The sequence below is a fragment of the Lactuca sativa genome, chromosome 1 (assembly GCF_002870075.4).
Source record: "Lactuca sativa cultivar Salinas chromosome 1, Lsat_Salinas_v11, whole genome shotgun sequence".
NCBI classification, from domain to species: Eukaryota; Viridiplantae; Streptophyta; class Magnoliopsida; order Asterales; family Asteraceae; genus Lactuca; species Lactuca sativa.
Window position 1 is genome coordinate 214,222,356 of NC_056623.2, and position 13,011 is coordinate 214,235,366.

Consider the following 13,011-nt stretch of genomic DNA (forward strand, 5'->3'; position numbering starts at 1 on the left):
ACTAATTAAATAATACTATTATTAATATATTAGAACTTATAATATATTAATAATCATAAGTGCCTTATTCTCTCATATAGTCTGTCCAAGTATTGCAATGCCATGCAACCCAAATGGACCATGTCGGGTCGGGTCAAGTACATACTAAATAAAGTTATGGACTTAGACACTATATCCAACACAGAGTAACTTATAAGGTTAAAGACTTATGCGTATATTGAACTATGGTTATAGGTGGTGGGTCCTGTGTCGAGTGATCCGAGAGTTGGACTTTACCTTCCGAGTCGACATCTGCGAGGTGAGTTATCCTCACTATATCGATAGGGTCTATGGCACCAAGGTCGGCCCTTTAGTTGTTATTGTTATGGTATGCTATATGTGGTTATGATCTGTTAGATCGGAATCGGGTTAGACAGTATGTTATGTTCTTATGATCCATAGGGATTGGTAGGTTAGTGACCTGCTAGGTCGGTACTCTAGTTATAGGAGAATTCTATGATTTATGATCAGTGTGACATATATGTTTGATGTTTATATATGCATGTATATGATAGTATGCACACATGGTTATTTGCTTGTGGTTGGGTTGAGGCGGTCCTGCTTTGTGCTGAAGGCCAATATACCCTATGAGCGGTCCGAGGAGACTGTAGGCCCACGTGACAGACCAGTTATGCCGAAGGCTCGGGATAGATCCAGACAGACTGTAGGCCCGGTAGGGCGGTCCAGTCAGACCGATGGCCCAGTATGCATGTTGATTGATTGATTATTACTGTTATGGTATTTTCAGTGTGGTGTTGGTATTTTGGGGGTAGCTCACTAAGCCCTCGAGCTTACAGTTTTCAGTTTACTGTTTCAGGTACTTCAGGAGATCATGGAAAGGCGAAGGCGTGACCGTATCGCTCCTTATCCTTATGTTATGATTTTGGGACACTCTGATGGAAAAATGATTTGAAAACATTTTGTAAACAATGCTATGTGGTTTTTATTATGATTTAAAAAGTTTAAAATTGGTGTGAATTTTATGGATGTTACAAGAGTTTACCTTGTTGATCACCTGCTCGCACTTGCTTATCTGCTCAAGAACTGGTTTCGCAGCGAAACAACTATTAACGCTACGTCCACCGTCAATTGCATAACCCATCATCTCTGACACTTCATTGGTAACCATCAAACACCTTCCATTAAATTGTGAAACTTCATCCTTCGCTATGAAGCTCCTTCCATGAGTAGGTTTGCGAACCTTTTCATCTTCAGATTCAGTTGACCAAACCTCAACTTTGCCAAACTCATCTTCAACTTTTTTTTCCTGCATAATCAAAACATGCATGGTGTTATCAACGTTCTTCTTCTTTTTGATCTCCTCCAGCTTTCAGAGATGGTATGTCTCGTCATCCTCTCCCTCTTTCTTCGCGTTTATTCTTCTCAGCATGCATTCCTTGGCTAGATAATTACAATCATATCCGGATTCCCCCATAAGCTTTTTATCCTTCCCCGCCTCTTCTTTCTTAGAGTTATTTACACTCTCTTCCTTTACCTTTTCAGATCTATAACTGCCCTGCCAGTTTCGGTTCTTGTTGCGACTGAAGTTCTTCTTTGCGAATCTCTTTGGATTAGACACCATCATAACAAATTTATCCTTAAAAAGTTCATAATCGGAGATATCAGACTCCGAACCATCATCATCTACTGCCTTTTTACCCTTCGCATCAAGGGCCAATGATCCCATCCCAGAAACTAACTTCCCTTATTTCGTCACTTCGTCTTCATGTGACCTCAATATTCCAACTAGCTTCGTCAATGTGTAGTTCTTGAACTGCTCATGCGCTTCTACGGTAGAAACAACAACCTTCCATTCAGATCTTAGCCCGTTCATGAACGTGACTTTTTTGCTTGATTAGTTCACGTCCAATCTAGAGTTTGAGTAGAATGCTCAAGATCAGCATCAGTTGAGTATAGTTCCTTAAGCCTATCCCAAATGGCTTTTGCTATGTCGCATGAACTAACCAAACGAAAAGTGTCGGGTGGCAAAGCAAACCTGATGATCCGCATTGCTTTAATGTTGCTTATCAGCCTATCCTTATCATCTTGTGATATATCTTTTACATTAAGAAGAAGCTTGTTGTAGTCGGCTTGAGTTTTAATTTCTCTTCTTGTTCCTGTATGAGTAAACGTCTGAACAGTAATGAATTCCCATATGAGATAGTCATTGTCTTCAAGCACAACGATGTAGTCTTCAAAATGCAACGCCCACACTTCATAATCAATGGGGAAAAGAATAAGGATTTTGGTTGTGGATCCAATGCTGCTTGAAAGATTTATTGAGTTAACTTGAGAATCGTCTAACATGTTTAAAGATCGATTAAAACCTATATGAATCAGATGTGTAAACTAAAACTGTTTTTGGGTAATATGAAGATCAAAGATCAGCGTTAATAACAATGATGACGGCTAAACCAGATCCAATAATAACAGAAACCCTAAAATCCCTTTCAACAGAAGAGATGCGTATAAATTACACATTCTCCTGCTCTGATACCAATTGTTGAGTTGAAAACTCTGAAGATCGAATAGATTCAAACAGGTAAAAACAATCAAACACAAAATATGAATCAAGAATGTGTCGAATGATTAAAAGTTATGGTCTCAAAAGAGCTCGATAAATAACTGCTACTGTATAGGCTATGTAGGGTTTACAATGATATGATTACTGAATACACGATGCATGCGTGCATCTTAAATAGTAAAACACTAATTAATAACTCACGAGTGGACACGATGCATACACAAAATAGATTAAACAAAGAGCCCAAAAGACGCAACACCAAATACCCAACAATATTTTAACACGACATGACAAGTTTGCCATGTCTACACAAAATAGAAAAAAAAAACAAAGGTTTTCAAGATCGAGATCTTATATAGAATTATTTTCTGTTTTGCAAGATCGTGATCGTAAGATCGACTTAAATCCTACAAAAAAAATTTTAAAACATAAAAAATACAACTTCATCCAATAAGTAGTTTAAAACATAAAAAAACATATCCAATACATCATTTAACTATAAGGGGGCGTTTGGTTCGCAAAATGTTTTTGGAAGGAATAAAATCTATCAAAAGAATTAGAATATGAAGGAATTGTTATATGAATGTACTAGAAGCTACAATAGAATCTGTTTTGTGTTTGGTTGACATGAAATGAAATCTGTTTTTTGTTTGGTTTGTTGATTTCAGAAATGAATTAAAAAATAAATTTTGTAATATGACAGAAATACCCAAAACAATTTTTTGCAACAAATTATATTTTTTAATAAACATGATGATGTTTTATTTAATTACAACATTGTTTATTGAACTCTTCTACAAAATTTAAATTAAAACACAAGTTTATCAAACAGCTGAAAGTAAAAACTAAACAATTTGTCAACTACATTTTTGTGAAAATAGTGGTTACTAGTAATGGATTTTAAATAATTTAAGGACTTTTCTTATTTTCTTCAAGAAAACAAACATAAGTGGTAAAAAGAAGGGATACAAAAAAACTCGGTAGACAAAAGGAAAAAGTAAAACAGAGGCAAAAATCATGTAATTTTTTTTAGTCTCATAGATAATAGGAGGATAATATGTAATTTAAAATAAAGATAGTGAATTGAATATATATTTTTGATATACGGTGGAGGAATTAAAATTCTTTCAAATGGAAAATTAAATGATAATTTTGGAAATCTAATCCCAAACAAGATCCCTAACAATTTTAGTTTTTATTTCCTTTTAATCCCTTGACAATTATGTGAGAAATTCAAAATGGACATGGTTAGAATAAGAAAAAATTTAAATTAAAAGAAAAATAGCAACAATCGTAAGATTGATTCAACGATCTAATCCTACTACAACCTTACAAAAAAACGATGTAATTAAGATGGAGATCGATTAGATATATCACACTTGTAATTTTAACAATTAAAAAAAAAAACTATTAGATTTTTGTTCTCGTTAAAATCCCATTACCGGTTTTCCATGTACTCCACCATGGGCCATATATAAACATAGTCATAAACCCGATCTGCTAGGCCCATACGTCTTAAATCATCTTCAACCCCCCGTTTACTCTCTACACCCCTGCAAAGTGCACACTACAGAAATGGCGATGGTTTCGTCACTGCTATGGATTCCCAACTACAGGGGCTTTGTTGTTGTCCCTGTCACCATACTACGAACACTATCTGCGGCCACCAGCCACCGCCACTACAACCGCCACAAAAACAAGAGGTTTGGCTGTTCAAACTGGGATTCCGACTTGAATTTTTACCAGAAAAACTGTAGCAGAACCTTTGCATCTGATTCTGTGGCTTCTATAGCTATCACGTCGAATCTATCTACCCCCAATTCCAAATGGTACTCCATCTCCTCCACTTCCCACCGCATATTTTTCCGAACGCAGAGCATAGATATATGTACTATTCGCCAGGTCATTTGCAATAATTACTTGTATACTCTATCTACTAAAATCCTCAAAATACATAACATGATTGAGATGCACGATACACCAATAATCTCAATAATTATTGGATTCTGTCTCCCTTCAGTTTATTGCAGAAAAAAATTACTCGCTTTCACATCTGGTAAGTTTACATAATCCAGTTTTTAATTTGGAATATAGAGGTCAGTTTAAAGGACCTCAGAACTTAATATAGTAGTCTGATTTTGATTTTCAAAAGATGTAAATAGGTTCATATTAATCTAACTTCTTTATTGTCTATTTTTGATTTATAAAAGCCATACTTTTCGATTTACCTGTCCTACTGTCCTAGTAATAAGGACTTGAGGTCTCAGGTTCAAGCTAATTGTTTGTTTGTTAAAATGTCTATTATGGTTTTTTGATTGCAAAATTCATTAATTTTTCAGCCATGTTGAATATGATCGCTTGCTTCCATGCCCAACTGAGAATTTTCTACCAAGAATTGAGCATTTAGTTGTTAAAGAAGGAGGACCTGTTCTTGACTTCATTACCAAAGCTCTGGATCTTCCACCTTTGTGAGTTCCTATCATATGCTATTTTACCTTTCTACCATCATGCTAGTAAATTATATACACACTACACATTTTCTTGGAATAAATATAAAAAAATTTCAAAACTCACTCACTTTATAGTTGCTTAATATGCTTGAACATTGAAGGTATGTTGCAGATCTGATACATTTTGGAGCAGTGTTCTACGCGCTTGTATGCCCAAAGCCTCCTTCAACTGCTACACCTGAGGAAATCAAGTTGTTCAAACAAGTTACAGACCCTTTGGTCCTCAAAAAGAGACATTCAATCAAAGGAAAAACCCTAAGAGAGGCACAAAAAACTTTTAGAATTACTCATATTGATGAATTTGTTGAAGCAGGGACATACTTGAGGGTGCATGTTCGTCCAAAACGATTTCCGAGGTACTTGAAAAAGAAAATTTTAGGTCATTAAACATCCACTCAGTTTTTATAATATGGAAGATGAATTGGTTTCTAAAACTTTATATGGCAATGAAAATGAGTTATAAGGGATAAAGTGGTATATGTACAAGTTGAAAATGTAGAGTATACATATATATGTAAAGATTAAATGCAAGATATTGCAATGTTCTTTCATTGATTTGTTCATTATAGCATCATATTTTCGGAAAAAAACATATACAATGTTACTTGTTGAAACTTGTGATAATATTGAGATGTTAATTCTTGTCCAGATGCTATGAAATTGACTGGAAGTCAAGAATAATTGCTGTGACAGAATCGTATGTGGTTCTTAACAAGCCAGCTGGCACATCAGTATGTCAAATCATTTATCCTTCTTCATCTTCATTCTCATCTCATCAAATATATCATCATATTTTTTTTTGCTTCTTGCTGATCAAAACTGATTTGCTAATGTTTTGTGCTACATTGTGGCCTTATGGGCACTTCTGATTTTAGTTAATTTTTCCTGTAAAGCCAAAATATATGCATTTATCTTATTCAGTTTTTAGGTCCCATTTACCAATGCAAGGATAAACAAGAGTAGACTCATAGAATACAGATTGGAGATAACTGGTTTAAAATATAGGCTTAAAAGTGTATTTAGTAAATTAGATACAACACATTACTCTTTTATGTGCCACATCCACTGACTTCTTCTTTTGTTAGGTGGGTGGAACTACAGACAACATTGAAGAAACATGTGCAAAATTTTCTACTCGTGCCTTGAAATTAACTACTCCATTAATGACAACTCATCAGATTGATAATTGCACAGAAGGCTGGTATTTTATTTTATCTAAACTTTTAAACCCAACCATAGTTTTATTGTGTTTACAAGAAAAAGGTTAATCTGATTCTCATCATATTTGCAGTGTTGTGCTAGCTAGAACCAAGGACTACTGCTCAGTTTTTCATAGAAAGATCAGGGTAAGTTGATAAGGGTGTGTTTAGTTTCTGGATCCCGGTGACAAATTGGAATTCATGATTCCATTCCATGGTTGCCAAATGGATGGAGTTCAATTAAATTCTATGACAATGTCACTAACTTTATATTTGAATATGCTTCTTATATTTACCAGGAGAAAAAAGTGAAGAAGCTTTATCTTGCACTTGCTGCTGCTTACGTGCCACCTGGACTCATGACTCATTACATGCGACCATTTCGTATGGCTCCAAAAATTGTTTCCCAAGGTAAATATTGCTATTCCAATTTTCTTCTTTCTAATACTTAAATAATCTTTGCCTTATACAAAAGTTTAGTCTTTTGAGAGGTTATGGTGATTGTAATATCAGTGTTCAACAAAAAAGCTCGTGTTATCAAAATTCATCACCTTAAAAACATACGGTTATAAGATTACTCACGCTTTAAAAGTCAGTCATCATAAAAACAATCATATTTACAAAAAAAATGGGTGGATTTTCAAAATACAAGAAAAAAATTTATGGATTGTTGTAAATATAATATGCAGAGTTGATTGAGGGATGGAATTTGTGCCAACTAGAGGTCCTAGAATGCAGGAAAGTTCCATGGCCAAATGCTTGGATTGAAGAAGAGAATGGAATTCAGGATTTGAATTGGCCGAATAAAGAGTTTGCATATGAATGCAAAATCAACCTTTTGACTGGTCGTACTCACCAGGTGAATAATGTTTCTAGGGCTATTTTGATTGCTTATTTATGCAACAGTTTATTTATTTATTATTTTTTTACCAATTTATGCAAGAATGTTTCTTATTATTCTTTACCATAATAGAATGTTGTTATATTTCACTACCAAGATAGGCAACATACTTTATTTCTCTACAGATTGCTATTATTGGTAAAGAAATGCATGTAGTAAGTGCATTGTTATTATGGCTAAGGAATCGTGACTCATAAGTAGGTTGCTATTTATGTGTAATGAAATGTATTACATATTGATATTATTGGTAAAGATATGTAGTATGATATCTTGCTTATATTGTCATGGACAAAATATAAAATACATTGCCCATATTGGTAAAAATAGTAAAGTATGTTGCTATTTCATGCAATTTCCCCTTATTTTATGTCTACTTATCGATCATATCAAGTAGTTTCTTAAAAATTGTATTCTACAGATTCGAGCTCAGTTGGCAGCTTGTGGTGCACCTCTAGTGGGGGACTCGATGTACATGCCAGCTGTAATTTCAGAGCTAGCTAATCCCGGGTTAAACCCTGTTGGGAATGGGAAGTACAAAAAGGAATTTGAAAGTGAGGCGGATAGAGAATCCGCCATTGAAGAATGGGCTACAAAACACGGGAAGGAACCTGGTGTGAGTATTGGCCTTCAAGCTTCTCAAATTTCATGGGATGAAGATGAAGGACAACAACACTTGTATCTGGCAGGACCTCCATGGTGGACTCAATAGCAAATTCTAACTACTGATCGAATGTCGGTCATATACTTTTGGAGTGAGGTTTGTTTTCATCTAACTTTCTGACATTTTCTCAATATATATAGGACCGACAAATTAGAATAGGTTGTCCATGTTTGGCATTTCGGCTTGAATTGATGGTGGAAAATGGAAATTGTTAGCAACCGTCAAGTTTGCCCTTTTATATTATAGCCTAAGTTAAAAGGTTGTCGTTCCTTGTAATTATGGAAATGGATCATATTCGTATTTATAGTTCATGCTAATAAACACATCTTTGGGTGTGATTCAAAGATGAACCAACCATATACCTATATGCTAAATCTGATTTTGTGATCAACTAACAAGAAGTGAAGGGTAAAATCGTACATCCACCACCATGGACGTATCACCTAATACAATGATTCATGGTTCTCTTGATTGAAATTTTACGTATGATCATTTGTACTCCACAAGATCAAGACCTTAATGATTGGACCCGACACACAACGAAAGCAAGAATAACAAAAGTATTCAAAGAGATTTTTTTTATTGAATTTCAAGATGCCTCCAAAGACTTGGGGGTTTGAACGACTTGAACTCTTTGGAAATGTACCTTCTAGGGAGTTGTAGTTAGCTGCTAAGCTAAAAGCTTATTTGTTAATAAATCCCTAAAACCTATTTGTGTATGGAACTTTATTAAAACATATATACAAAAAAAAAATCGCATAAGGGTTCTATGCTTAATTGCTTACACTATAAGTCTATATCCATTGAGCTAATACTGATACTGTTTTCAATCCTTTAGGCTACTCAGTATAGGCTCCTCTATGTTGTTTGGGAGGCTAAGATGGCTAACTAGAACGACGTGCCCATGCCTGGAACACCGCCACACCTAAATGTGTCGGGCTCAACGCAAGGAAACGTAGGTGGAAGAAGAAGAAAACAGTTTGATTTAATTTTTTTTACCTATAAAAACATTTTAGCCCACTGATTTTCTTACATCATTCTTTTCTTTCTTTCTATTTTACTTAACTTCACAACTCCAAAATAAAAAAAATGGATCAACACCCAAACACCCTCCACCAAACCTACACCCACACCCGGACGCAACCTCTACCATGTGATTCACTTAATATGAGGGCTTTTTAACCTACTAAACACCCAAGGTTTGCCGCAAATACCATAGTAACAAACTTATTTCAACCCTACCTAACATCCGATTCAATTTCCTTCACCACCACTTCCAACAAAACGTTTATGGGAAACAACCAAATTTTCTACAAAACCGTTACATCATCTTCCATACCAAATTTCCAAACACAAACAACTCGTTAACCAACTTCCATCTAACAACAACTACCTACACAACGATAGATAGAATTTGTGTCACAACTAGTACTTTTGGTTAGGAAATTCTGTCCTCATGTGAGCCCCAATCAATTTGAGGCTTGAACTCAAACGTTAAGATTTGCATTGTGATTCCTAAGGAGCCATGTATGGTCATATTGCAAGGAATATCTTCCTCTATGGCAAATCTCTCCAAGTATGTGAAACCTCTCCCAAATCTCTCCAAGTATGTGAATTCTCTCCTAAATCTCTCTAAGTACGAGAAATCTCTCTAAATATGTGAAATCTCTCCCAAATCTCTCCAAGTATGTGAAATCTCTCCCAAATCTCTCCAAGTATGAGAAATCTCTCCAAGTATGTGAAATCTCTCCCAAATCTCTCCAAGTATGAGAAATCTCTCCAAATATGTGAAATCTCTCCCAAATCTCTCCAAGTATGAGAAATCTCTCCAAGTATGTGAAATCTCTCCCAAATCTCTCCAAGTATGTGAAACTTCTCCCAAAATCTCTCCAAGTATGTGAAATCTCTCCCAAATCTCTCTACATACCTTCCTCAATCGAAAACAACTCAAAACCGGAGTAGAAAACCCAAAAGGACCCTCTTGGTCCGAATACCTTCTAAAGAACTAAGAAGGTTCTGACTTCGGATTTCAGCATGCTTCGGAACCTCCCTCACTCCGGACCGGACCGGACCACTGATTCGCCTGTTGACTCTGGATCAGAAGGAGCGCTTCGGAACTCGCCTTGCTGACTCCGGAAGTTGATAGATGGCTTCGGAAATGCACTCCTTTGCTCCGGATCTTGAAGAATGACTCCGGAATCCTTCCTAATGACTTCAGACCCTTGCAGGAGCATCATCCCACTCGGATTTTCATCATTTTCGGACTTTTTCACCATTTTAAGGCATTTTGATGCCGGAAATCACACCAAACTCGTATTTTTCATATCTTAAACCCCTTAAACCCCTATTTTAAGCCAAAATTAATTATTTTAAATATATTTATATAAAAAATATCCAAGATTTTTAAAGGGTTTCTAAGAAGATAAGGAGTTTGACCTTATGATTTGATGCAAATTCCTCATTTCCCATGCAAATCTCAGTAAAACACGTGTTATCCAAAGAAACTAAGCTTTACCCACCAGCCCTCCAAGCAAATATCAAGTCACTCCTTATCCCTCCATCTAGAATACGTGGACTCTTTCTTCCTCCTTATTCCACTTCTCACTTTCACCTCTAGCAAACTCATAAGAATACTCTTCACTCCTTCAAACTCCAAGTTCATCTCTTCAAGGAAATTTCCAGATTTCTTCTGTAAGTATTTTATTTTCTTTGAATAATAAATCTCCTCATTATTTCTAAGATTCCATTATATTTACACATAAATTTATTCTTAGAATCATTCTAAGGATTAAAGAGCCTTTCAAGTGCTGAAACTTGGAAACTCCTCATCATCTCCTCTCCAAACATCTCCTCAACCAACTCAAGGTGAACTTCATACCCCACCTTTTTCCTAAGTTTTTATTGTTTTTGGGGGAGAGTACAGGTCATCTCTTGTTCTAAACTCTTGAATGATTGCATGTATACGTATGTTTGATATGTGTGTGTTGAAACATTATTATTTTATGATTAACTTCTCATGAACATGAAGTAGAAAATAATATTTTAATCACCTCATAAAGAACACCTATTTACAAAAAGAGCCTCGCAAGTTTTTGAGTATGTCCAACATACTCCCTTTTATCCATGGTTCCTTGTCTAGAAGTAGAAGTTGTTGAAATATACCTTGATAAGTTGAACTACTTCTAGAAATTTCGAATTTTGGAACTTTGGGTCATATAAATGACTATTTGCAAACTGTTAGGGGTTGTTTATAAAAATTTGACATAAGTAATTTCACTAAGGAAATATACAAATAGAGCCTTTATGACAGAAATATTTGCTGCTGTCGTAAAAACCTCCAAGAACATAAGTAATGTTCTCTCTCTCTCTCTCTCTCTCTCTCTCTATATATATATATATATATATATATATATATATATATATATATATAATAATAATAATAATAATAATAATAATAATAATAATAAAACAGAAAATGCGTGTCATAAACGACAGTTATAAATTTATGCAAATTATAACTTGACACTTTTTCTCCTTATTAAAATGACTTATCTTTCCATAAACGAAAAGGAACGAACACGAGCACTCAGTTAACGAGCACAATCGACGATATGGAACAAGAACGATATCTCTATTCAATAAGTACGAATTTCATTATTTATCTAACAAATAATGGATCTTTAACGATTGCTCAAAAGGTCGTTAATATTCTAGTCAGACAAATCTCAAAGGCACCTAAATATAAAAATATTAGTGTCGTCTAAAGTCCTGTAAGGAGTTATAGCCAGAGTCTCTAGAGGGAGAGCGGAAATATGTGTATAGATCTATACGGGGTTGACGCCCCACACCTTCGCTGTTCGCTACAGCTAGACATGCAAGTCTAGGGTAACGAATGTTTTTTCCAAACCGAGGGCGCCTGAGAAACGCCAAAACAAGCACTCCGTCAGATTAGTATGGTTATAACGACTCACTAGAATATGTTATTTTATCTATAAATTTATGCAAGTAAAACCTCATAAATTAATTTGGACACGTGTTAACTGTTCTACACATGATAAGTGATGGTTTGCATTTGTTGCGTTGACTGTCCTTTTTCATCGTGTAGAATGTCCACAATTGCCATGTTGATTCTTTCACCTAAAAAGTATAGAGTCTTAATACTGCTATTTTACAAACCAAAAAATGTAGGACTTTATGGAAAACATTTGTAAACGATTTTAAAAACGATAAACTAACACACTCATATGCAAGTTTACACAAGTAGAAACCGAACTTACGAATATTTTATAGCAGAAAATATAGGATTTTCTGGAGGAAAACGATTTTATAACGATAAACTAGAACGCAAACTCACTTATACTCGATAAGAAAAACAAGATTTACAACTGTATTCTTTTTGGAAATAGGGGATTTTTCTGAAACGGTTGGTTATTACTATTTAAAAGAACTATTCTCGAAAACAACTCGCTTTTGCAAACTATACTATTTTTCAAAGATCATTCCTTATAAGGATGAACCAAAGTATTGACATGCACGCATATACCCATGATTTTGAAAGCAAGACTTCAAACGATTTTATAGAAAATATCGGATTTTCTGAAACTACAATGAAAACGATTCTAAACAAGTGTAAAACTATTTTATTCAAAAACGCTTATGAACTCACCAACTTTTTAGTTGACGCTTTTCAAAACGACTTGTATTCTCAGGGATCTAATAAGCAAGTAACAAGGGATGCGGATGCTGAACTATTTAGCTGTAGTTTGGAGTTTTTCTGCTTATGTCTCTTTTGTGTAACTCGAAGAATAGATACAATATGTAAACAATGTAAGTTTGTTATCTCAATGTATGATGTTTGGATTGCTCTGTTTCATTTATATTCAATTGTTATGATACTGCACAATCAAGTCACCCGCCTCCGGACGTTTCCGTCGTCTGGTCCGGGGGTGTGACAATTTGTTATCTAAACTCAAGTCGAAAGTGGTAGGAAAAGGAAAGGGAAAGCAAAAAGGGAAAACCAAAGACGCTCAAGACGCTCCATAATGGTGGACAACATAGGAGGAAATTGCGTTAGTGGAAGCGTGGTGTTGGACATCATAAAATAACACTAGAGAAAATGGTATGAAGAAAAAAGCTTTGGGAAAAGGTGGTCCAAATTCAACTCGATCTACAATAAG

At 35.1% G+C, this 13,011-nt stretch overlaps 1 protein-coding gene across 3 annotated transcripts; it reads left to right on the forward strand.

Annotated features, from left to right (window-relative positions):
* The first annotated feature begins 4,056 nt into the window (after positions 1-4,056).
* Positions 4,057-12,711, forward strand: LOC111899598 (RNA pseudouridine synthase 6, chloroplastic). 3 transcript variants are annotated; one of them, XR_008224812.1, is made up of 12 exons: positions 4,057-4,392; positions 4,903-5,031; positions 5,175-5,429; positions 5,723-5,804; positions 6,159-6,274; positions 6,365-6,419; positions 6,572-6,683; positions 6,962-7,131; positions 7,592-7,930; positions 8,673-10,525; positions 10,609-10,699; positions 12,544-12,711. XR_008224812.1 is itself a non-coding variant. In XM_023895428.2 (10 exons), exons 1-9 carry the CDS (start codon positions 4,139-4,141, stop codon positions 7,880-7,882), a joined length of 1,464 nt encoding a protein of 487 aa, XP_023751196.1. In that variant the 5' UTR covers positions 4,057-4,138; the 3' UTR covers positions 7,883-7,930; positions 12,544-12,711. The 3 variants fall into 3 exon arrangements, 2 of the variants coding, with proteins under 2 accessions (XP_023751196.1, XP_023751194.1); XM_023895428.2 differs by lacking the exons at positions 8,673-10,525; positions 10,609-10,699; XM_023895426.3 differs by lacking the exons at positions 8,673-10,525; positions 10,609-10,699; positions 12,544-12,711 and having other exon boundaries at positions 7,592-8,191.
* Positions 12,712-13,011: the final 300 nt, after the last annotated feature.